This window comes from Chionomys nivalis, chromosome 1, assembly GCF_950005125.1.
Source record: "Chionomys nivalis chromosome 1, mChiNiv1.1, whole genome shotgun sequence".
Lineage (NCBI taxonomy): Eukaryota > Metazoa > Chordata > Mammalia > Rodentia > Cricetidae > Chionomys > Chionomys nivalis.
In genome coordinates, this window is record NC_080086.1 from 147,954,662 (window position 1) to 147,981,770 (window position 27,109).

Consider the following 27,109-nt stretch of genomic DNA (forward strand, 5'->3'; position numbering starts at 1 on the left):
GTTCTATTATACAATCACCCAAAATAGATCATCACGACATCTAAACCTGGGGACTCTGCCTTTGGCAGAAGAAAGGTACATGCGAGCATGGATGAGGCCGTTGCAACAGCCACTCAGTGACCCAAGTATAAAGTGGCCGAACCCACGGCTCTGCACGACACAGCCCGTTGCTAGGGCGACGCGCGGCCGTGACGCACTGCCCCGCCCCTACTCCTTAGCGTCCCGCCCCCTCATTCCCGGCCTGGTGCGCAAACTCGCGATTCCCTTCAGCTGCAACCGTGGCGGAGCTGTCTTCACCCGGCCAGCGATTATTTGAGGAGCGCCGTCCTCCCTCGGCGTTCCCGCAGGCCCCAGCGCCCCGCAATCGACGCCGTGCTCCAGACCGTCGCCTGTGGCGGGCAAACCCTCGCGGCTTCAAGAAGAGGATGGCTACCTCCGGCGTGGAGAAGAGTAGCAAGAAGAAGACCGAGAAGAAGCTTGCGGCTCGGGAAGAAGCCAAGCTGCTCGCGGGGTTCATGGGCGTCATGAACAACATGAGAAAGCAGGTGCGGGTTGTGCGGGGCCGCGGGGCCGCGGGGCGGGGTCGGGCGGCGGGGCCTGTCGCCTTGGCTGCGGGCCTACTCCGCCACGGGGCTTCCAAGGCCCACTCAGCGGGGACAACGGAGGCGAGCGGTGGGCCTCAGAGGCCGTTGTGTAACCGGTCTACTCCGGTTCTCTGAAGCCGGGAGCCTAGGGTTTGCGGGTGGTTGTGGTGCAGTGAGATCGGAGGCCCTGTCACCCAGGTCGCACTCCTTGACAAATCCTCCCATACCTTCTCATTTAGAGAAAAAACAGGTACCGGTAAACAACCGGTTTCTATGGACTCTGGACACGGCTGTTACCGAGAGTGTCTCTTTGTTCTGTCTCTGATATGAGCTGTATTCGTGTAACTGCAGCATGTCGTCGAAAGGTGGCTTAGAAAAAGCACGTTTTAAGGGCGAGACGGTAGACAGGTTTTTTATTTATTCACTAGATTTTAACCGTTAATAGACCGGTAAGCATGGGAGTGCGTTCCGTGAGCTTTTACTTGGTAGAGAACACACATGGAAGGAGGTTCTAGGGATGTTTCAGTTTGTTGATGCCAATTCTGTTTTTCAAGAGGACAAAGCACAGCGTGAGCCTGAGTGATTGAAAAACCTAATTCGCCTTTCTGGCGCTTTTGCTGCCAGTCTAGACATCAGAAGAATTTCTGATCTGCTTAGGAAGGTATCAGCTCCTGACGTCTTTAAGAGAACGCTGGTTGCAGCAATCTTGTCTTTGTTCACCAGCTGGCACAGTGCTCCGGCGCAGTAGATACTGTTCTCCAATGCGTAGCTCTTTCCTGGCTTTTATGCTGAAATAGCCGTGAATGGTTGACTTCATTATTTAATATGTATCTCCTTTCACATTCGTCATCATGTAACCTTTTTGTGGTGTACAGTATTGATGATTTGGGATCGCAGGTGTCTTTGATGTGTGCTTGTGGTGGTAATTAGTAATTAAATCAAGCTCACTGGTGCTTAAACTTGTTTAAACTCATTCTCGTATACTCCCACTCCCCCAAACCTTGTCATCCGTGGACTGCAGCGTTGGAAAGCATTACCTCATTCCTTAAATAGATAGGCTGCAACATCAGATGTTAAGCTTGAGAAGATTGTCTGAGCCTAAACATACGTTTAGCGATTATAAAATTGGTTCATATATAGTTTTAGACTTAGCTTTAGACTACTATCACGTCAATTTGTTTTGTTGTTAATATGGAAATGAAATTAGAGTTACTTAGAAATCACTGTTCTGCTCCTGAGTACAAAGAGGAATGTGGCTTCTTGGTGACCATCCAGAGATCCGACCCATTCACTGTGGCTAATCTGCCTGATTTTTTTTTTAATCACTGACTTAGGTGTATTTCCGACTCCTCTAGCATTTTTATCAACTTGGTGGATTCCTCCATTTTTAAAAGATGCATAGTATCATTTTGTATTGATTTACATTGTCTGTTTAATTTTATTAGGATATTACAAATTCATGTAGCATTTTAATCACCTTAATGGATTCCTGCTGTATCTTTGTCTTAGGATTTTATGCCAAGTTCTGGTACTTGCTGGGGCTGGAACATGAACCCCTTGTTCTATTATATTTTCACCAGGGTTCTGTTTGCCTTGGTTTTCTTTCACTGCCTAAGCTTGTCCGCTCTGGAACCTGCTCTGTAGACCAGGCTGGCTTGAACTCAGAGATCTTCCTGCCTCTGCCTCCTGAGTGCTGTAGTTAAAGCTGTGTACCACCAAGCCTTGCCCTTAACTTTTTCCCTTTCTCTTTTGTCTAATTCCTTTTCACAAGTTGGAAGCTTAGTTGGGTGGAGTTTTGCCCTCAGGTCACTGTTTTCTCCATTTCATTTAGGAGCAGGCTTTTAACTTATTTCCTTGACCACAAGGATCATTACAATTCCTGGTGTTCCTTTTCTCCTTAAACTGTACATTTTGTAGTTTAACTTGCTCAGCTTTCCCTTTTCATTACAGCATAAAACTGGCCACTAATAATCACACAACACAGTCGGTACTGGGCTGTTTTGAAATCCCTGCCAAAACTGTTAATAACTTTTCAATTAAGCCTCAGGCAGACTTTTTGAACAAGGGCAGCAACATTCTTCACCAAAATATCATAAGTATGGTCTCTAGGCCGCGAGGCAAGCAGATCTATATGAATTTCGGGCCATTCTGGTCTACATAGCGAACCCTAGATCTGCAAAGGCTATGAAGTGAGACCCTGATACAGAAACATAAGAAAGAAAAGGAATTTTTTTTTCCTAAAACTTTTAGGGAAAGAACATGAAGTTGGGGAAGTAGGGAGGACCTTGAAGGAGTTAGGAGGAAAAATATCATCAAAACCACATTGAATAAAATTCTCAAAGAATAAGTAAAAACTCTTTAAAACAATACTGCTTTCTGCATTTTTATACATCTTAAGGTGTGTATATGTTTGTGTTTGTATTGGGAAATCCCAAGGAGGGGAGTTACTAAGTTATTATAGAGAACATAACGCATTCAATTTTAACACATAGCTCTCAAGTTTTTCAACACGATTTTACCATATTTATACTTCTGACAGGGTGGTATTGTTGACATTTGTTATTTTACCTCTTCTAATTATAGTGGCAGCTTATTTGATTGTCACTTGATTTTTTTTTTTCATTTGGGGATGAGTACTATACATACACAATGACTTAATCTCTTCACTTTGATCATTTTTAATCCTCTATATTAACTTCTATACACTGCCAAAAAAAAAAAAAAAAGGTTCTCTAAGGAGGGGTAATCTGTAGGGTATAATGATAGACGACAAAAAGGTAGTAATAGATTCTTTCTAACTACAGGTTCTTGGCCAAGTTTACTATATAGTTCATGAGTTCCCTCTTGTTGAAGTAGGCCCTAAATCTGACATAAATCTGATGAAAAACAACTTAAAAAAGAAAAGGTTTATTTATGCCCATGGTTTTAGTGGGATGGCATCCATTATGGTAGGAAAGGCATGGCAACATCAGGGGAAAAAAGCATGTGGCAGGAGCAGGAAATGGTCAAATATATATTTTAAATTTTATTTTTATTTATTTTGGTTTTTTGAGACAGGGTTTCTTTATAGTCCTGACTGTCCTGCAAGTCACTTTGTAGACCAGGCTGGCCTTGAACTCAGAGATCCACCTGTTTCTCTCTCCCAAATGCTGGAATTAAAGGTGTGTGCTGCCACCACCACCCAACCAATTATATTTTCAACTATGCACAGGAAAGAAAGAAGTAAGGAGAATAGAAAGTGGGGCTATACAGTACCTCAAGTCCACCTTAGTGACATACTTCCTCCAGTTACCTCCCCTAACTGGGGACCAGGTGTTAAAATATATGAGCCTATTTCTCATTCAAACCACCACACACCCCGAGTTATTGGTGCCACTACACCAGTGGGCAATCTTGCTGGGAAAGACTATTGGTGCCTTTTCTCTCCTAGCAGCTTGCTTGTAGCACTATGAAAACTGACCATCAAAAAGGAGGCTTCCAGTTTGATACCAGCTTGCTTTCTTCTAGTTCTGTGAACCAAGCATGCAGTATCTTCAGCATTAGCATCTTATCCCCAAGTTCTGGTGGACAACCAAGGGCAGTGGCTATAGTCTTATTGTTCTGATGGGAGCCTCTTAGACTCCTTGACCAACAACTCTAAGGAAGGTAGGTATACCACACCCGAGACTGGGCTTTTTATACAGTAATCATGGTTTCTGGAAGGAACATTATCTGTAGGATAATGCTAATTAAACTATTTTTTAGTTTAGTATATATATTTTCTTAAATTCTTTCACTCTTAATACAGTGTCATCCTTGAAAGTGAGGAATGTTTATTGTCGATAAAAAAATGGATCTTATTTCTTAATCTATTCAGATAGCTTGTCTTTTAGTTGGTGAATTGACACCATTAATGTTTGAAGTTATTATAGAGAAATGTATGTTGATTGATATCTTTTTATTACACTTTTTATTTTATTTTTTAATTTTTAAAATTTGGGGGGTGGGGTTGAGACAGGGTTTCTCTGTAGCTTTGAAGCCTGTCCTGGAACTAGCTCTTGTAGACCAGGCTAGCCTCAAATTCATAGAGATCCACCTGCTTCTGCCTCCCGAGTGCTGGGATTAAAGGCGTGCACCACCACCGCCCTGTTTTACTTTATTTTTTTTAAACAATCTTTTTTAATTTTACATACCAATTCTGGTTCGCTCTCCCTCCACTCCCACTCCCCTACTTCCCCCCACCCCACTTCTCATCCACTCCTCAGAGAAGGTGACTACCATGGGGAGTCAGCAGAGTCTGTCACATCACTTGAGACAGGACCAAGGCCCTCCTCTCTGTATCTAGGCTGAGCAAGGTATCCTTTCACAGGCAATGGGCTCCAAAAAGCTAGTTCGTGCACTAGCGATAAATACTGGTTTCACAGCAGTGGCCCCACAAACTGCCCAAGCCACATTTGTGCTCTTAGTCCTACTTTGTATCTGAATTATCAATGTCAGTTGTTTTCCTCCAGAAGCCTCTTGGTTATGCTTATTCTTTTCAGTGCTAAGTATTTCTTCCAGTATTTTCTGTAGTGCTGGTTCGGACATGAATTTCTTTGGCCTATTTATATCATGGAAAGTTTTTCTTTCTCCTTGAACTGTGACAGTTTTGCTGAGTAAATTAGTCTAGCTTGGCATTGATGCTCTTTTAGGATATTATTCCAGATTCCTCATGGCTTCTCAAGTCTCCATTGAGAAGTCATCTGTTGCTCTAATGGGCTTGCCCATGTACATGACTTGAGACTTCTCTTGCAGCTTGCAGCAGTCCTTTGTTCTGTATACTTAGTGTTCTAACCATAATATGATGTAGGAAGTTTTTCTGGTCTTGTCTGTCTTCTGCATGCTTCTTGTATCTAAATGCATCTCCTTTAGTTTTAGGGTGTTTTGTTTTTTTGCTGGTCCCCCCCCCCATATTTCTATTGAAGATCTGTTTTGTACCTGCAATCTGGAATTATTTTAATTTGTCTTTGATTTGATCTTTCATGATGTCCCAAAGCTCCTTCACAATTCATTCTTGGGGGGTTTGTTGTTGTTTTAGTGTTTGGGTGGTTTTTGTTTTTTAACTTAATCATTTCCTTGTTCCCATCCTTAGCCTCTGCATTTCTGTTGGCATCCTGCCCTTGAGCTTCTATGAGAGTTCTACTTGCCCACCTTGTTCTCACATCTAGATGGTTTGTCATCTAAGTGAGTAAGTGTTGGCAAGGCTTTCCACTGAGTTTTCTGACAGGGCTGTTGAATTTTTTCCCTCATCTTCATTTCAACTTGGATTTTCTTCAGTGTTTCAAGTTCTTTGTTGAATTCACCTTTTATATCCCAAATTGTCTTCATTATTTCAGTCAGTTTTTTGTTTCAGGCTAAAAGAGTTTATTGCTGACCTCTTCCTTCGGGTTCATTCAGGTGTTTTGTTCTCCTCACTAAACTCTTGGACCGTGTTTATATTGATCATTGTTTTCAACCTAGTCTTGAGATTCTTTTGGGTTGTTCTCTTTGGGGGACTATTACTGTAGGATTGATGGACTTGGAGGTGGGGCACACATGCTCTTGGTTTTTGTATTGGGACCTGGGCATCTGGAGTAAAGTTGTTGATTGATGTTTGATAGGCGTTTTTATCCAGTTGTATTGAGAGGAGTTTGTTTCTGTTCCATTTTTACTGGTTTCAGATTAGGTAGAAGTACAAAGCTGCTCAGTGCGCTAAGATACTTGGTGTTGATTTGTAACTGGGAAGGCTGTGGTGATTCTGACTCTGGCTGCTGAGATGACACTGGAGTCAAGGTGGTTGTGTGAATGCTTGGCAGGGAGGAACCAAACTGTCCTGTGAATAGTTGTTTGGGGAACGTACTGTTGCAGGTGGCATGGGTGGGGGGTGGGCAGAATCAGGGGGACTTAATGCCAGCACCGTGGGTAGGGCTGCTACTGAGACTGAGTCCAGGGAAAAGTTACACAGTAGATGAAGGGAGGGTCTATGGGGATTTAATAAATAGCAGAAACCCTCAAGTGATGCTCAGGCAGGGACTAAGTCCTGGTAAAAGCAGCATGGGGAACAAGGAGAGAGGGCCTACCAGATTTATCAACTGAACCTGAATCATTGCATCTTTAGCCTCATAGGTTTTATCCTCATGGGTTCCACAGATGTATCACGTCTTGCTGTAAAACCAGCATCGTAACAGCACTAGGTTCTGCCACCAGCTGGAGTAGTAACCAGGCACCCATACACTACTGCTGCCGTGATTTTGGAATACCTGGATGACTAAGCAGTGAAATGAATCTTGGGGAAAACAACTTTTAGGCAGCCTGTGGGAAGGTGTTTTGGAGGTACTCTTAAGAGAAAGTCTTTCGAATGAATTGAAGCCTTTGAATCTGAAATGGCTGGAGTCAAGGCGTCTTTCCTTTTGTCCTGATGCAGAGTCCTTACTTGCTTCTTAATAGCTCTAACTTTGCAAAAACCATGCCTTCTTGACCCCAACTTTAAGACTTTTCTGACCAAATTGCAAATTTCTGCTTCATTTTTACTGTAACCTGGATAAAGTAACCTGCCTCCCTGTTCCACATTCTGAATGCTGAGCTACCCTGAAACTTCCTCTGCTAGATTAAATTCAGGTTTCTAGAAGGATTCAGATCATGAACAAAATACAGACTTTGCCATGTGCTAACACAGAATCCTTGTTCCCATCCTTAGCCTCTGCATTTCTGTTGGCATCCTGCCCTTTGAGCTTCTATGAGAGTTAAGCATTATTATATTCTAGGGCTTCTCCAGTCTCTTCCAGATTTTCCATGTAGTAGTTCCAAAGGTCCCTGGACCATACATTCAGGTTAGCTACAGCAGTTACCCACTCCTTGTTTTAGTTTCCTGTGTTGCTGCTTTGTTGTTTTCATAGCTGGGATAAAATAACTGAACAAAGCAACGTAAGGAAGGAAAGATTTTACTTGGGATCTGGGCTTGAGAGTGTTGAGTCCATGATTGGCTGGTTCTTCATGTGACACAGGTGGCATTGACAGGACACAGACAGGAAGGGACCAAGGACAAGATTATTCCCCACCCCTACCCCAAAAAGAGGACTTGCCTCCAGTGGCCTACTTCTACTTGGCCTTATTTCTAAAATTTTCAGCTAATCTCCTAAAATAGTGGTGCCATTTACAACCAGGCTTTCCATACATGGACCTTTTGGAGGTAAATTTCATGTCTAAGCCATAATGCCGTCTATTTTTGAGGCTTCGGCTTCTTTGATACTGACTTCTGAAAAGTTAAGTTCCTTAGTCCATCTTTGTTCAACATCTTTAACTTCTTTTATTCTGTTGGCTTCTTGCTGTCAGTATTTAAACATGTTTTAACTTCCTGATTTTTAATCAACCAGCAAGCATTACCATTCTCAACTTTAACATTCCCCTCGAAATAACTCTTTTTACTATTGAACCCCAAAGTTGAGTAAGTTCTGCCCATATGAGTACACAATTCACGTTGTCCTGGTGCGGTTTGACTTCCTAACTCATTTATCCAAATGGGTATTTACTGAGAGCCTATTATGTACCAGAAATACTGCTAGGATTACAATAGTAAACAAAGCCTGGCGGGCGGGCCCTTTTCCTGTACAGTTTACAGTCCAGCTAGGAAAGAGATATTCATTAGTTAAGAGCTACACAGATAAACATAATTGCAATAGTGGTGGGTATTAAGGAGAAGACCGTAGTATATTGACTCTCAGGAAAGTTTCTCTAAGCAACTGGTAATGAAGAACTAGCATAAGAGTGTTTCCCAGGCCGAGGAGAAGGCCTCTCATCAGAGACAACATGCTTACACTGGAGACCTACTTTACTGTGAGTGAAAATAAATGATGTGAGTTAAAATAGATCTCAGAGTGTTTGCTGTCAGACTGAATTGTGAGCCAACCTCAGTGTGATGACTTCCATGTGTGGTTATGATAACCAAAATGATGGAGGTGGGTCATCTTTCTATCTGTTGTTTCATTGGTTAAGTAATAAAGAAACTGCCTTGGCCCCTTTAATAGGACAGAAAATTAGGTAGGCGGAGTAGACAGAACAGAATGCTGGGAGAAAGAAGCCGAGTCAGGAGTCGCCATGATTCCCCCACTCCAGACAGACGCAGGTTAAGATCTTTCCTGGTAAGCCAGCTCGTGGTACTACACAGAATATTAGAAATGGGTTAGATCAATATGTAAGAGCTAGCCAGTAAGAGGCTGTAGCTAATGGGCCAGGCAGTGATTAAAAGAATACAGTTTCTGTGTAATTATTTCGGGGCATAAGCTAGCCATGCGGGCGGCTGGGTGCTGGGGACGCAGCCCTGCCGCTCCTATTACAACACCAAAATAAGATAACTTAAAATAGGACCAGACATCTAAGTAAATGTTAGTTGTTTTGTTACCCTTTGTAGTAGATTGGAACTTAGGGGGTTTAATACAAAGTCTGACTTTTAACATTCTGGAATATGTAACTAGATAAAAATCAAAATATTGGAGCAAGGATTATAATTTGCATCTTCAGATATATTTCTTTTGGGTTGTCAATAAGATGATCAGCTGATGGGTCTGGGTGGTTGTAACTTAGAAATGTGAATTTATTTACATTTATATACACAATTTATAAACACAATAAATTCTATTGTGTATACAGTGTTCTACCTGCATGTGTGACTTCATAACTGAAGAGGGCACCAGATCTCATTGTAGATACTTGTGAGCCATCCTGTGGTTTCTGGGAATTGAACTCAAGTCCTCTGGAAGAGCAGCCAGTGCTCTTAAACTCTGAGCCATCATCTCTCTTACCCCTAGAAGTGTGAATTTAATCAGTTCTCTGTCTACAGAAGATAACTTCTTCATTGATGCTATGGCAACTTAAGAATCTAGGATGAAGGTAGGGAATGAGCCATGAAGAATGCAAAAAAGCAGTGTCCAGAAGAGAGGAGAAATATAAGAATTTTGAAAAATCAAGGATTAAATTGTTTCAAAAGGGGGACCTCATTTTAAAGCCAATGAAAAGTCAGAAGCAGATTAGATATAGCTACATAAGCTTATTGACTCAATATTTTGTTAGGGGGACAGATGGGAATCAGATTAGTGTAAGCTGTAGTATGTAAGATATGAGAAAATTAAAACAGCTGGTCTTGAGAAATTTGGCTCTGAAGAAAGCACAAGAGTCAAGTGAAGGTTGCTTGGCTTTGTTTAAATGGGAGAAAAATCAATGTGTTTAAAAAGGAATTGCAAACTGGATAAGGTGACTCATGTCTGTAATCCCAAAATGCAGGATGCTCATAATTAACTGATGGCCTGAACTGCATAACTACAGGGAAACCCTCTGAGATGAAACAGAAACCAAACCAAAAGAAACAAAACCACAAAAATAATAGAAATAAGAGGTGACTGTATGAGAGACAGATGGGGAATTGGTAATTCCTGATAACAAAGTAAGCATAGTCAGTCTCAAAGGTCTGGCAGCTCTTCTTCCTAGTAAGTGAGAAGGAGTAAAGGACTGGCAGATAGGTCTGTTTGGAATCAGAAAAATTGGGGTGTTACCCAGTCTTGTTTTTCTCTGAAAAAGAGGCAGTGAGATCTTCTGCTAAAATGGAAGAGGAAGAAAGTGAAGCTGAAGGGTGAAGAAAGGTGTTTAGTAGTGCTTCTGAAGGTTCTCTGCACCCTTATAAACTACTAGTGAGTATTTACCTTTAACTGGCCTTCAAAGCCCTGTTCTTGTCTGTTCTCAACCTCCTTTTCCAGTTGTCCATCCCTATTCTTTTAGCTTTTGTACTTCAGGATGTGCTTACTTTTTGTCAACTTTTACACAGCAAAAGTCATCTGAAGGGGGAGACCTCAATTAAGAAAATGCCTCTATAAGATCAGGTTGTAGCTGGGCCTGGAGGGCATTTTCTTAGTGATCAATGGAGGTGGGTTCAGTCCATTGTGGGTTGTTTCATCCTTGGGCCAGATGGGAAGAAAAACAGGCTGAGCAAGCCAGCAAGCAGCACCCCTCCATGGCCTCTGCATCAGCTCCTGCCTCCAGGTTCCTGCCCTGCTTGAGTTCTGCCCCAACTTCTTCCATGATGAACAGTGATATGGATATGTTAAGCCAAATAAACCCTTTCCTCCCCAACTTGCTTTTTGGTCATGGTGTTTCTTCACAGCAGTAGAAACCCTAACTTACTGTAGTACATGGGATATACTTTACCTTCTTTCTCTCTCTTGTTTCTGTTCTTCTCCTAAATGCCTCTTGCTCTTTGAGGCCCTAGATTGTATCAAGGCCCTCTTATTATTTACTCTTACACAATTCTGTCGCTCAGCCAACACAATTCTGAGAAATGGTGTCATACATCAAGAAATTAGGAGCACCTTGCTTCCTGGTCAGTCACAGGATATGTGGAGGATCAAAAGGTCCATAAAGGACTCTCTTCCCGCAACAGAAGACACTCAGGAGTGTCACCACTTGAGTTCTAGTTGTCTCAGCTCATGGGATAGAACAACAGCTTCTTCCTTGATGGCCAGGGGCAGCACCAGCTAAAAGTAACTCTTCTAGGGTTTGATGGTTTTGTTGTCATTGGCTGTTTGCGTTTTGTTTTGTTCAGTGGTGGTGGTGGTGTTCCCCCCATCCCATTCCTGTTTCCTTCTTCCCTCCTCCTCCCCAACCAGTATGAAGAAAAAGTAAAATGAGGCCTCCAACTCAGAGATCTGCCTGCCTCTCCTTCTGGGATTAAAAGTGTACCCCACCACATCTCAGAACAAATAATTTTCAAAGAAAAGATGAGAAAAGAAACTTTCAGCTTTGGTTTTTAACAGGCTGCACACACACACCCCTAAACTCTCCTGTAGTAATAGGAGCGGTGGGGCTGCTTCCCACCACCACCCAGCTAGCTTTCCCCGAAATAATTACACGGAAACTGTATTCATTTAAACACTGCTTGGCCCATTAGTTCTAGCCTCTTATTGGCTAGCTCTTATATATTGATCTAACCTATTTCTAATATTCTGTGTAGCACCACGAGCTGGCTTACCAGGAAAGATCTTAACCTGCGTCTGTCTGGAGTGGGAGAATCATGGCGACTCCCTGACTCGGCTTCTTTCTCCCAGCATTCTGTTCTGTTTACTCCACCCACCTAAGGGTTGGCCTATCAAATGGGCCAAGGCAATTTCTTTATTAATTAACCAATGAAAGCAACAGATTAGAAAGAAATCACTCCCACATCATTTCCCCTTTTTCTGTTTAAACAAAAAAGAAGGCTTTCATTTTAACATAGTAAAATTACATATAACAAAACAGTTATCAAGCAAGAATTACAGTTACAATATTTATATCTATTTTATCTTTTATCATAACTAAGGAAAACTATAATTATCTATCCATTCTTCATCTCCATCAAAGACTCCAGAAGGATATAATATTACCTAAGTAAACAAGAAATAAGAAACTTCTAAAATTCTAGAAATGACAGAGACATCTCGCTGCCTGGACAGTCACCCAAAGTTCCTCTGTACCGTTGGAGCACCCATCTTCAGCCTATAGGCCCATAGTATCCAGCAGACATTTCCATGAAGCAGGAAAATTCAAAGACAGTTCAGTCACTTTCTGCTGTGTCCTGCAGAATGTCTCGCAGACTCTTTCATGAATCAGGAACCCCAAAAGATCATCTCATCTTTAGGCAAGTTCAGCAGTCCTCTCTCTGCGGGTTCTCTGTGTCCAGTTTATGTAACAGTCCAGGCAAGAGCAATTTCTTGCCCAAATGGCTATTAAACTCCGTAAGGAGCCTCTTCGATGCCCATCTTCCTCTTGAAGTATATTGGTGCTGCCAGGAGCAGATGTGTCTCACTGTCATGAAAAGCCCTAAATTATTAAAATATTTTAAATGCCATATTCTGCAGTCTTTGAAAGATATGAAGAATGCCTATCTAAAATATATCTATGCACATCTTGAAAATCTAACTAACATGACTACAAGCTTGACTATTATTGATGATTATCCATTAACAACCTATATACGTTACATTTTTAAATGAACTACACAATCACAATACCTTAATCAATATCAGAAATACATATACATATAACAAAATTGACCTTAAAATCTATACCAATGCAAATTATTCATATCTATATCATATCCCCCTTTAAATGTAAAAGAACGTTTATAAACCATATTTGGGAACATGGGCGCAGTTTTTTCTCTCCAAACTGCTTCCTGCTGAATGGGGGCGCTGTTATTCAGGTCTTTTATGGGATAACCTGTCTGCTAAGTTCATCTCAGTCGGCAGTTGAGCAAAGTAATTTTTTGAGGGTGTTCACAGCAACCTTTCAGGAGGGCGTGGTCTATCATACCATATTGGGATAGAGGAAATCCACAGGGTCGCATCCTCTGTGAAAACAAAAGAAGACCCTCTCCAAAACATCATATCCTTAGACCCATATTCTGAAATCATAATGCCCTTATATCCATTCTGGTTTCGCTTGGCAGCCCATATAATGAAATGTCTCTCTGTACTTAGCTCCTTCACAGTCAAAAAATTCAAAGAAAACACAATAATACAAAGAATCCAGACTCTCTGTGAATTTTCCATTTTTACATGGCTTATTTTTCTTTATTTCTTTTAATCTATAACTATCTGTACTCTGTCTCTTTAAAGACTTTACCCCTTTTTTTAAGACATTAACTTTATTCTTTATATTCTTTTTCTTCTCTCTCCCAAGCCTAGGTACATTCATCCAACACTGTGACTCATTTAGTGGTCTTTTATGTCTGAATCTGTTTTATTGTGAATCTGTAATTTTTTTTACTATCCAGGAGCATTTCTTAAAATGTTAAGCAGTTCTTAAAAACAAGTTGCACCATATACAGGTAATATGGTACTGCCTGTTTACTGCCAGTCTAAACCTTAACTGTGCTGTTGTTATGGTAATTATGGTAGTTCCTGCCTGAGACCAGCACAGTTCAGCATGGCGGAGCTGAGCCCTCCTGCCTCAGAGCCATTTGGTGCCCCTGAGCCACACACAGTTCCAGGCACACAGCAGTCCACATTGCCATCAAGCAAGCCGTAGCACTTTACTCCAAATGCTCCATTCAAAAGCTCTGTCTCCCACAGGAGCCAGACAGAGATCGCAATGGCGGCACAGCCCAAAAAGCCGGCATTTTAAAACAGCCAGTTTGTTCCTGCTGCTGAATCAGGACAATTTCTTTGCAGCATGCAACCCACAAACAGCAAAAAGCTGTCTTAAATTCTCTCTCTCTCCTTTTCAAGCCCTCTCAGGTTTTACGTGGAGTTCATTAGCACGTTGGGTGCCACTCTGTAGTAATAGGAGCGGTGGGGCTGCTTCCCACCGCCACCCGGCTAGCTTTCCCCGAAATAATTACACGGAAACTGTATTCATTTAAACACTGCTTGGCCTATTAGTTCTAGCCTCTTATTGGCTAGCTCTTACATATTGATCTAACCTATTTCTAATATTCTGTGTAGCACCACGAACTGGCTTACCAGGAAAGATCTTAACCTGCGTCTGTCTGGAGTGGGAGAATCATGGCGACTCCCTGACTCGGCTTCTTTCTCCCAGCATTCTGTTCTGTTTACTCCACCCACCTAAGGGTTGGCCTATCAAATGGGCCTAGGCAGTTTCTTTATTAATTAACCAATGAAAGCAACAGATTAGAAAGAAATCACTCCCACATCACTCTCCCATCTCTGGTCTTCAGAGTATCAAACTGAACGCATCTGGGAAGAATTATCCCTCAAGAGGCCAACAGGGAAACCATTTACCTCATAAAGAAAAGATTTTTGTCCATGTACACTGCTGCTTCTCCAGCATATAAATTTTTAAATATTCTTTCTAGTGTTTGTGATGGACCATACTTATTGCCACAATAATGTTGGTAATGTCAGTTATTTGTACTGATATTTGTATTTTAATAAAGCTTGCCTGAAGATCAGAGAGTAAAACAGACACACTGACCAACCTTACAGACCAGGCAGTGATGACACCTTTAATCCCATTAGCCATACTAGTTTGTCATAGAAACCAGGCAATAGTGGTGCACACCTTTAATCCCAGCCCTAGAGAAGAATATAAAACAGGAGGAGGCTCTTTTGCTGTTGGGCCCTCATTTATGAGCCGTGCAGGCCGCCGGTTGTCAGGAGCATGGTGAGGGGTAGCACGCGGGCCACAGCCGTGTGAAGCCGACCCTGTGTTGAGCGGAGACACCCAAGGACCTCCACTGTCACGGATGGTAACACTGGAACTCATTGCTGTTTGGTGATGGAATACACGTTCAGGTATTGTTAAAGCAAAGTAGTAGTGGCTAAGATCTTGCGGTACCTTACAGGGAATCTTTGCATTTAAATCTTGGTAATGGGCATTGTGGATGTTAATATAGCACTGTTTTCAGTGGCTGGCCTTTATTTCATATGAAGTTTTTAATAAGCCAAATAAAGTTTGGTTGATGAGTAATAAAAAAAAAAAAGAGACAGGAGGAAACAGCTCTCAGAAAGTCTCATTCTGAGATTTCTGGAGGCAGGATTGCCATTTCAGACTGAGGTAGAGGAAAGAGCCAGTAACTGGCTGTTTTGCTTTTCAGACCTACAGGTTGAACCCTAATTTCTGTCTCTGGATTTTTATTAATAATGCTACAGTTATTTTTTTCCTTTTTTTAAAAAATTGTTTTTGTTGAGCTATATATTTTTCTTTGTTCCCCTCCCTTCCTTCCTCCTCCCTTTCTACTGTCTCCCATGATCCCCACACTCCCAATTTACTCAGGAGATCTTGTCTTTTTCTACTTCCCATGTAGATTAGATCCATGTATGTCTCTCTTAGGGGGCTCCCTTTGGTGTCTAGGGCCTCTGGGATTGTGAATTGTATGCTGGTTTTTCTTTGCTTTATGTCTAAAAGCCACTTATGAGTACATAGATACATTCCTTTTTCTTGTGCAGAATGTTAGAAATTTGCCAGATAGTTAGAATCAGCCCCCAGGTTCCCTGGCTTTCCTTTCTTTAACTGTTATTTATCCTGTATATTGGAGGCTTAGTGAATTTTTTGAACTTTGTATCCCTGACTGATGTCCAAGTTCTCTCTAATGATGGAGCTTCCCTCCTCTTGAGAGCAGTTACCCTCATTTGCAGCCAGCAGTCGTGCAGAACAGGTTGTCGCCTTGCATCTCGTACAGCTCTGCTCTTCCTGACTACTCTGCACCTTGGATGTCTCTTATGAGCCTAACCTCTTATGAGATGGAATTCCTCCATCTGTAACTCTTGTCTTTTGAGGGAGTCTTCCCTCTTTTTACTTCATCTGTATTAGTTAGAGAATGTAACAGAATGCCTTTAAGGCCTATGGTTCTATCAAGGTAAGGGTCGCCTTTAGCAGTTATCCCTAAAGCTTTATCTTTCCTGAATGTTTGGATTTTCCAGGTTTTATAACAAAGGAACAGCAGACATGTTCCTCTTACTCATTTGTGACAAAATGGACTATCTGTAATGTCTTTCTTGCATTTTGTGTGTGTGCACATATGTATTTTGATAAGTGCATGTGGAGGCCCAGGATTTTCCAGGCTTTATAACATAGGAGCAGCAGACACGTTCCTCTTACTCATTTGTGACAAAATGGACTATCTGTAGTGTCTTTCTTGCGTTTTGTGTGTGTGCACATATGTATTTTGATAAGTGCATGTGGAGGCCCAAGATTGATGTCAGAAATCATCCTCCATCAATACCTTTTCTACCTACTCCTTGAGGAAGGGTTTCTCATTAAAACCTGAGTTTGTGACTACTGCTAGATTCTCTAGCCAGCTTGTTGTGAGGCTTTATCTCCACCTTCCATGGCTGGAATTATAGGCAAACCAATGCCCATCCAGCATCTGCATGAGTTCTGAGGATCAGGATATAAGCTCTCAACCCCCATGCCTGTCTGCTGTCATGTTCATAAAGAACTAAAAGACTAATCCTCTGAAGCTGTAAGCAAGCTCCCAATAAGTGCTTTCTTCTTTTAGTTGCCTTGGTCATGGTATCTCTTTACAGCAATAGAACAGTAACTAAGGCAGCAATTTATTTTGACAAGCATAACCCATATCATAGCTAAAGATAGCATAGATCAGATGACATGCTAGAATAACTATAAAAGAATAAGCCTTATAGAAATTGTGTTAGTGGGAATTTAAGCTAAGTCACTATTTTAGTCTGCTTTCTACTGTGGTAAAACACTACTACAAATCTAGTAATTTATAAATAAGAGGAAGTTTATTTGCATACAAGAGTTACAAGAGGTTGTGAGCTTCCTAAAGTTAATTACTAGGAACCGAACTTGGGTTCGATGGAAGTGCAGCAAGTCTTCTTAATCACTGAACCATCTCCAGCCCCCAAGTCATACTTTTTTTTACACCTTTTAGTTTACAATATGAGGTAGAAAGAAAAATTAAAAAAAAAAACTTGGTATTCTACAGTCTAATAAAACATTTGAAATTTCAAGAGACTTATAAGGGATTATATTTCTCAGATTAAGTAAACAAGTTGTAACTCCTTCATTTTTAGTCTTCCCTATATCTATGGCTATGAAGAGACATCATAACCAAGGCAACATTTAATTGGGGACTTGCTTGCAGTTTCAGAGGGTTAATCCATGATCATCATGTCAGGGAACATGGTGACAGGCAGACATGGCACTGGAACAGTAGCCGAGAGCTTACAATCCTCTTCCACGGGCAAGGGGCAGAGAAAAGGGAGCCTGAGCCTGGTGTGGTCTTTAGAAACCTCAAAGCTCACTCCCAGTGACACACCTTCTCCAACAAGGACAGACCTCGAAATCCTTCCTAAACACTCCACCAACTGGGAAACAAACCTTCAAGTATGTAAGCTACGGTGAGCGCCCTCATCCAGCCACCACAGCTTATAACACTAACAGGATCTGTTATGTTGCTGTTGGTTAGCTATGAAGCACTGCTCAGTATCTAATTTCATCTTAAAAAATAAGGTTTGGTGGATTTTGGTATCCAGCTGCTCTTTCTTTCTCCCCATGATTCCATCCTGTTTAGTTTCCAGCTGAGCTTTTCTCCTCTCCCCACAGTCAGAAGTGCTTCCTGCCTTCCTCTGATAGCCTCTCTTTTTCCATCTTGGAAATTTAAAGGCTTAGCATTTTCCTCTTCTTTGAATTTGTTTGAATGTTAATAGCAAGCCTAGCCTCATCCTGTAGTGCTCCTGTAAACTAGCCACTGAGCAGCACTGCCCTTTTGGGAAAGTTGATTTTATCTCCATTTTATAGCAGATACTGTATATATTGGTAGATCCTTATCCAGGGTCTCTTCAGACTTAATTTCCTGAGTTTGTCTTCATTAGGCTCCACAGCTTTCATTTGTACTGACACTGCTTATATTTCAGTACCCTTGAAATGCTTACTTTAAAAAGATGGCTATAAACTGTACCCAAGTGGTCCTCTTAACCATCTTAGTTACATTTTCAGTGTTTCCTAATAGTTTATGCCATGAACGAAATGAGTCTGAATTGTAATCCTGCAAATAATATCTTTCTTGGACAGCTGTTCACTGCACAACAGCTCCCCATTCCATGCCTGCTGTGGAACCACCACTGCCATTTTCCCTGTTGTCAAAGGTGCCCTCTTAATACCAGTCAGAATAGCGATTAAACTGCAGCATGAGATTTGAGGGGAGGATTCAAACCATAGCAGCCACATGGAAACGTGCTGCTTATGAAAGACAAAAAATTTTAAGGCTGAGAATAATAAATGCAGAAATATAACTATTGTGGGAGGCAATGACCAGAAGAAATTAAAGGTGTTTTTTTTTCCCCCTTTATTTAACCAGTCAGTATGTATTGTCAAATGTTAGTGTGTTGCAAGGAACCGCTTGTTCATCCCGGCCTCCCGGCTAGCTTAGCCCTGAAATAATCACACAGAAAACTGTATTAATTAAAACACTACTTGGCCCCATTAGCTCTAACTTCTTTTTTTTTTTTTAGATTTATTTATTATGTATACAGTGTTCTGTCTATATGCTTGTAGACCAGAAGAGAACACCAGACCTCATTACAGATCGTTGCTGGGAATTGAACTCAGGACCTGTAGAAGAGCAGGCAGTGCTCTTAACCACTGAGCTGTCTCTCCAACCCCATGCTCTAACTTCTTATTGGCTAACTCTTACATATTAATTTAACCCATCTCCATTAGTCTGTGTATTGCCACATGGCAGTGTCTTTCCAGCAAAGTTTCAGCACATCTATCCCGGTGGTGGCGGCTCCATGGTGTCTCCCACTCCGCCCTTCTTCCTCCCAGCATTTAGTCCAGTCCTCCCTCCTACCTAAGTTTTGCCCTATCAGGCCAAGGCAGTTTCTTAATCATTAACCAATACAAGCAACACATAGATAGAAGGACCTCTCACACCATTAGTGTTTTTTGGTTTTTTGTTTGTTTGTTGTTTTGGGTTTTTTTTTTTCTTTGTTGAGTGTTTTGGTTTGTTTTTATTTTAGATTTCTCTCTCTTTAGCTCACTTAGAACTGTCATTCTCCAGACTTGGGTCTCTCTCTGTCTTGTTTGTGGATATACTTTTTCATTAATTGATGGTATCAGATATGAGCTCATATTACCCATCTCCTTTAGAAACATCAGTTCATTGTGGTACAGTTAAATAAATGTGCCACTGGGAGACAGATGACTCCTCCCTCTTCACCCTACGGGTTATAGTGGTCGTACCGAGCTGCACACTCAGAAACTACCAGCAGACAACGTTCATTCAACTTAAAATTCCTTTTTCATGGAAATGTTTTTCTATATTTTGGGTTATCCCCATTTTTTGGAAATTCCTGTCACTTGACAAAGATCCATCCTTTGTGAGAGAGAGCTCTGTTATCTGATACATGGATTTGCTTGATGTTCTGTCTTCCTCTTTAATTCCTGCCTTCCATCCTGCTCCCCACCTTGCTTCCAGTCAGTGTAACTAGCTCGTTTTTTTGGTGGTGTAACTGAATGTGACTCTAGTTTAGTTTTGCTACTTTGTGTGTTTTGGTATGGTATATGGCAAGTCACCTAAGGACTGTGCCTGTTCTGAACCTTCTCCACATATGATCAGACATGAACCATCCATAGCTTTAGGGGCTATCAATCTGTATATGATTCTAAGCACTGGTCCACAAAACTTATTATCAAATCTTGAAACAGACTGTAAAATTGAAGTTTTTTTTTTCTTTTAGTCTACTTTTGGGGGCTCATTTCTCTTTTCCTAAGCATTAGCATCTTACTTGGATTTTTATTCACAAAATAAAGTAGTACTAGGGGAATGGCGTAATGGGTAAGAACCCTTGCTGGGAAAGCAAGAGGACTGCTTCACGTTTCTGACACACACAGAAAATCAGGCATGGCCAAATGTGTCTGTAACCCCAGCAGAGGGTGGAGAGAGTCAGGTCCTGAGAACTCGCTGGTTAGCCAGCCAAGCCTAACAAAACAGCAGGTTTTAGGTTCACCGAGAGACTGTCTCAAAAAACTTAGGTGGAAGGTGAGGAAGAACAACACCTGTTAGCCTTCTCTGGCCTCTGTATAAAGGCATTGACCCACATGCCTCATGTGTGTATGCACACACAAAATAGCTAACTAAATACACAATAGGAAATGTCAAGCTGTCCAAAACAATATTATATTAGTAAAATATTTGTCATTTAGAAAAATATTTAAAGGCTGGAGAGATGGCTCAGTGGTTAAGAGTGCTGCTTGCTCTTACAAAGTTCCTGAGTTCAATTCCCAGCAACCACATGGTGACTCACAAAGCATCTGTAATGAGATCTGGTGCCCTCTTCTGGCCTGCAAGCATACATGCAGAACACTAAGAATACTGTATACATAATAAATAAATAAATAAATCTTTTAAAAAAATAGAAAAATATTTAAAATTAACAAACACTGTATCTGCTAAACTCATGAACTATTAATAGATTTGTAACAAGATTTAAAAACCACTCAATATTGGGCTGGAAAGATGGCTCAGCAGAGGACCCAGATTCACTTCCCAATACCCACATGGCATCTTAAAACCATCCCAATACCAGGGAATTGACACTGTCATCTGAACCCCTCAGGTGTCAATGGTGCACAGACATACTTGCAAGTAAACACCATAAACATTTTAAAACTTAAGACAGAACAAAAAACTCAGAATGTGTTGCTTGCCTTACTCCCAGTGGTTAGGACACTGGTTGCCAATGGTAGGCACCAAATTTTCTGTGAGCTCTGCTTATAATACTTTTAGCTTCATTGTGAATTTATTATTTGATGGCCCCTTCAGAATTTTTTTTTTCTTTAAAAGTCATCTATGACAACCCTTGATATTTTTTCAGTATTCCTTTTTTTCTTTCTAGCAATTTGAGTTGTTGTAGGCATACCTTCTTTTAGCAGCCTAGAGTTTAGAAATGGCTGCCCTCCATCTCCTGTCAGCAGGGTGTTTGTGAGAGGAGCTGTTTAAGGGAAGATTAGTGCAGGGGCAATCAGTTCATCCACTCTGTTCCTAATCCTTTCTGTTTTCATCAGAACTCTTGACAGCTACTTTTACTCTGGATTTTACCAGCATTGATGATTTAGGAAAATCAAGTATAGACTACAATGTTTAAAAATTATTATTTGTATATGCCATCATATCATTTAATCCCTCTTCCCTGCAGAAAGCTCACAATAAAGGCCTCAGAATTTATACTAGGAAAAAAAGTTTTGACATCCCTGAATCATTGGTAGACAACTTTCTTTTGAGGTGAGAGAATTTCCTTGTGCTGCGCAGACTGGCCTCAAAGTTGTTATCTTCAGCCTCTTGACAGCTGTGGGCCATCACACATAGCTCGAGAGACTTGTTTTTAATGATAGATATGCTAATTTATTTTCCTCTTGACTGTTGGGATTATAGTACCAAATTTTGATATTATCTGACAGCAACTCTGTTAGTCTTTGCTAAATTTGTGTGTGGAAAGAAGAATTTAAGTAGGAAGTAGATAGAGGCTTTACAGCTTTTGGTCGGTTCCTACCTTGTTAAACTTAATATTGCTGAGCAAGAGCCAGGGAGCTGCTTTTTATATGCTTTTCTCCTTCTCACCAGAGAACGTTGTGTGACGTGATCCTCATGGTCCAGGAAAGGAAGATTCCTGCTCACCGTGTTGTCCTTGCTGCAGCCAGTCACTTTTTTAACTTAATGTTCACAAGTGAGTATTTTCAGGCAAAACCTGTTACTGGTTCGGGTTTTTTTTTTTTCTATGAGAATTAGGTAGAGTTTAAATAAAAATATTTTTTCCAATTTTTAAAGCTCTTTAGAACTTAAGGCTATAGAACAGTAAAGAGAATGAAAATGGTCAGATGTGATGACCATCAAAAGGTAAGTGTTCTTTCATTAGCCCCAAGGGCCCAATGCCTTTGATGGTATAAAGGTAGTTTCTGCCTGAATGTCCAGGGTTTGTTTTCTTCACCTGAGATAGAAAATCATGGTAACAGATACATCTCTTGGCATTATATCTAGCAAGTTTATGCCTTGAAAGGACTGGAGGGGAAGAAGGAAGAGGGGAAGAAAACGTAGCACACTGTAGTGGGAAGAAGCCTTTATTTTTAGCTGAGACCTGGAACCAAGTCCTGATTATACTACTTAGTATTCTTTTATGAGGCTTGTTGTATTGATTTTGAGACAGGAGCTTGCCATGTAGCCAGGGGGGGGGGGGGGGGGATCTGAAGCTTTGAGTGATCCTCTTACCTCTGCCTCCCAAGTGCTGAGATCACAGGTGTACATCATGATACCTATCTCTTGTCCTGTGATCAAGTTAAACAATATACCTGCCTCAAGTTTTGTCTTTGCTGTCCTACCTACCTCTGAGGATTTGGAGGAAATAAGAGAAGAGGGACACTGAATTCTTTTAGGATTGGGAGAAAATAAAATCTAATTTTATGTCTTTCTCTTTGCACTTGAGAATTCTCTTAGATTAATTCAAGGGGTGCCACTAACACGGAGAATTGATTTGCGTGTATTTCCCTCCAGAGATACTGTCCTAATGTCTTCTGTATTTAATATAACCTGGAATATGTCAGTTCCTAGTTAGACCTGTGGGTGCTGCTGGTGGTCATTTATGTGTCTTCTCTTCCTTCAGCTAACATGCTTGAATCTAAGTCCTTTGAAGTAGAACTCAAAGATGCTGAACCTGATATTATTGAGCAACTGGTGGAATTTGCTTATACTGCGAGGTGAGTTAGGAATCATCCTGTTTGGGGGAGTAAGATTGGGGTCTGAGCCAGGCGGTGGTGGCGCATGCCTTTAATCCCAGCACTTGGGAGGCAGAGGCAGGCGGATCTCTGTGAGTTCGAGACCAGCCTGGTCTACAAGAGCTAGTTCCAGGACAGGCTCCAAAACCACAGAGAAACCCTGTCTCGAAAAAGCAAAAAAAAAAAAAAAAAAGATTGGGGTCTGACACAGAAAAGCATTGTTGTGACAAAATTAATTTGCTCCTGTTTCCTTAGAACAAAAACCTGTACTGGAGGAGTTGGAGGGATCATATATCATAGAGCATATTCTACAGTGTGAAATTAATGTTCCATTTAACTTACAGAATTTCTGTGAATAGCAACAATGTCCAGTCTTTGTTAGATGCAGCAAATCAGTACCAGATTGAACCTGTGAAGAAAATGTGTGTTGATTTTTTGAAGGAACAAGTTGATGCTTCAAATTGTCTTGGTAAGAAATACCAAATTCCTGGCTTTTTTTTTTTTTCAAAAAAAAAAGTCCTCATTGTGTATTTAAATAAAGAAAAACCATATTGTTAAGAATCTTCATTTAAGCTTAAAGATACTGTTCATTGAAACATTTTTTACTAATAAAAATAAAAGGAACTTAAAAAGAAGCACATACTAGCCTGGGTAGCAATTAGCTCAATAAATACTGTGTCACTATTTTCTAAAATGAAATAGGACTCTTTGTTTGTTGTTTTGTTTTTCAGGACAGGGTTTCATTCTGTAACAGCTCTGACTGTCCTGGAACTGCTCTGTAGGTCAGGCTGGCCTTGAACTTACATATATCCACCTGCCTCTGCCTCCTGGGCGTTGAGATTAAAGACATGCACCACCATGCCCAGCAGTAACATGACTTTTATAATGGCTTTCATTCATCAAAGACCAACAACAAGAATACCACCTATTTATTTATAGTAGTTTTATATGGAAAAAACATGAACATTTCTCTTATAGGGCTCGTAATGTGCTGAGAAAATTTGAGGTCAGGTTTATGAACTTCCCTGAAGTGATGTGGTCACTCCCTGAGTAGAGTAAAGTGGAGTTTGAGTATTCTGATGCTTGCTTAGTACACCATGCTGTCTCTCCATTGTCAAATATGTTTTGTACTAGGGGACAGAGAAATTATAAATTAAGGTACTAGTTGAGGAGCTTCTGTAGATCTTCATTTGAAGCTATTGCTCAGGTAAGCAATTTGTCCTTGAAAGAAACAGAGAAAGTAACTCAGATATTTCTCGGTATAGTATGCATTTTACTGTGAGATGATCCTTCCTGGCGGCAAACAAGTACTCAGCTCCTTATAATTACATTTCTCTATGCATACTGTAATCCATAGGCTTTAGGGAAAGAGAAGGCCAAAGATCCAGGACAACATAGAGAAAGAAGTAGAAGCAAGGAAACACAGGGGTCTAGAACCTGGTCAACACTAGTAGAGGGATGCTGATGCCAGGAAACTGAAGGCTGGGCAAAGGGCTTCTGAAAATGTTTTGGACTTCTTCTGGCCCAATTTTTCCTATTCTTTTTCCCTCAGGACACTTTGTACTCCTTCTGGCACACATACTGTGAGCCTGAGGAGGAAAAAACTTGGAAGGCTGTCTAAAAAGAAACAGGATAATTGCAGAAAAGAGTAAAAGTCAGGCAAAGGGGATAAAAATGAGACTGGTCTGGTATCCAGAAAAGAAACTGCAGTTGATGGACTGGAGAGATAGCTCAGAGGTTAAGAGCATTGCCTACTCTTCCAAAGGTCCTGAGTTCAATTCCCAGCAACCACATGGTGGCTCACAACCATCTATAATGAGGTCTGGTGCCCTCTTCTGGCCTTCAGGCATACATGCAGACAGAATATTGTATACATAATAAATAAAAATAAATATTAAAAAAAAGAAACTGCAGTTGATGGAGTAGGAGGACAAGTAGCTGTGGAGTAAGCACAATGGAATTTCTTTGTTAGCCATATGTCAACATAAGACCCTATATTAGGGAATAAACAGTGCCTGTTATTGTCCTATGTATCAGGCATTCTCTGGACTGAGAGTCCATTTCTGTATTGTAGTTTACAGCACTGAATAATTTACGGCTCTATTTATCTAGTTTCTTATTTCTTTTTTGGGGGGAGGGGAAGAGTAACAAAGCTGAGAAAGAAAGGATACCCCAGTAGCCTAGAAAGGAGCCTGTTTCTGAGCCTAAGCCTCGGAGAGAGACAGTAACTTCAACTAGGCATGATGGCTGAAGTAGGAGGGTTACCCCTGTTTCAAGGCCAGCTGGGCTACAGAATGAGGCTTTCTCTCAAAAAAGGGGGACAGTGGCTCTGAGCCATTTACAGTCCCTCGGTAACTTGTAAAGATAGGGTGAGAGGACCTGCTTCTGATGTTTTCTGTGTGAATCTGAGCATAGCTGCCGCTGACAACCAGTTAAAAAAACTTCTGCCTAAGATTTCCTTTTGCTTCTCTGTTGCTCAAACTATCTTGCCAATCTAACTTTCACAAGTGCTAAGAGGGAATCTATCTCAACTGATTGATTGGGCAAAATTCAATCAGACATAATGATGTACATCTATAACCCTATACTGAGATGTTCAAGACTAGCTTGGTTTATGTAGCTCGTTCAGGCTAACCAGGGCTATATAGTGAGACCTGGTCTCAAAATAACAAAACAAAATCATACCAAGTTCAAGGAAACCTATTAGTTTGAGAGACAGAAAAATCACACTCCTGGGGACAAATTTAATGTAAGAAATAGAAAGAAAATTAAAAATAGAAAAGATAGGCAGGTGGTGGCAGCTTGCACCTTTAACCCCAGCACTCAGGAGACAGAGGTAGGCAGATCTCTGGAGTTCAAGGCCACCCTGGTCTACAAAGGTAGTTTCAGGAGAGTAAAGGCAGAGAAAAACTGGTCTACACCCTGGTCTACAAAGGTAGTTTCAGGAGAGTAAAGACAGAGAAAAACTGTCTTGAAAAACCAAAATAATAATAATAAAACAGGATGTTTGAATGGGTGATTTTCCAGTCTTGACATTTAATCAAATTGAACAGTAAAGTTAGATGCCCCTAAAATTCAAACTAAAGATCAATTGGGAAACTTATCTCATGATACAATACTACAAATAAAAAGAAGCCATTACTGAAAGATGAAAGATCCATGAGAGGAAGAAACAGGGCACTATTATGAAGCAGGAGTTCCAGGAGCATATAAAAGAAGCAAAACAGTCAACAAACTGCAAAGGAAAAGTCAATTTGTGCCTTCGAGACAATTTCAAACTGAGTATGAAGTCTCACCCATGAACTAAGATGTTCTTTAGATATATCCTGGTGATATATCTTTAAACATCAAGGGCTTAGGTTTGAGGTGATAAAAGTGGTGGATCTAGATGATAATCATGCCAGGATGACAGGAGTATATTAAATGTGACTGGTGGTAGATTTTGTTACATTTATTTACCACCAAAAAATTAACATAAAATTCTTAGAGATGAGTATGATAGGTTACCAAAACAAGCAAACTACTATTTCTATCCTACTATGGTTGTGTATGAAGTGTCCCACAAAATGACTTCTGTGTCATTTAGTCTCCAACTATTGAGATTATTGCATCATGAGACTTCTAACTTCATCAATAAGAATATCCTGGTTAGTTGTTTTAGTGGTGGCAAAATGAGCTGTTTGTCTTGTGAGACAGGGTCTGTACCTTGCCTGGCCTGGGAACTCAATTTGTACATCAAAACTGGTTCCGGACTTACAGAAATTCATCTGCTTCTGCCTCCTGAGTGCTGGGTTTATAGATGTGGGCGACCATGCCCAGAAAAATAAGATTACTGCTTGTTTTAAACAGAAAGGGAATTTGAGAGGCCACGATACATAACTTATAAAATTGCCCATACCTCAAAAGTTGAGCTTAGAAAAAGTAGGATTTGAGTAACAAACTTGTTTAGATAGATAACACAGAATGTTTTGTACTGTGATCAGAGACTGAGTACAAGTTTATTCCCCTGGAGTGTTTACAAATACTGATCACCAGCAACCGAAAGCATAGAACTTCTGGAAGGAAAGAAGCATAGGGCCTGCCCCCAGCAGTGCAGTGAGGCGAGAAATGAGTGTCAGAGGGCACCTGTCTCCTCCAGCACCTTTTCCAGCACCTGGAGACTTAACTGAATAATTGTAAAGAAGTATTAAAAACTAAATTTCAGGCTTTTAGAATGATAATAACACAACAATAGAATCTTTGAAATGTAACCAAAGCATTTTTTTAGAAATTTATTTTTAGTTTTCTTGATTTAAGGACTCTGCTCAAAGAGG

At 40.8% G+C, this 27,109-nt stretch overlaps 1 protein-coding gene across 1 annotated transcript in view; it reads left to right on the plus strand.

Annotated features, from left to right (window-relative positions):
- Positions 1-235: 235 nt before the first annotated feature.
- The window catches only part of Klhl7 (kelch like family member 7), a 60,239-nt gene continuing 33,365 nt past the window's right edge, over positions 236-27,109 (plus strand). The window contains exons 1-4 of the mRNA XM_057776104.1: positions 236-545; positions 21,652-21,754; positions 22,685-22,778; positions 23,141-23,265. Of these exons, the coding sequence (XP_057632087.1) occupies positions 426-545; positions 21,652-21,754; positions 22,685-22,778; positions 23,141-23,265 (442 nt within the window). The 5' untranslated portion in view covers positions 236-425. The remainder of the gene's footprint in view (positions 546-21,651; positions 21,755-22,684; positions 22,779-23,140; positions 23,266-27,109) is intronic.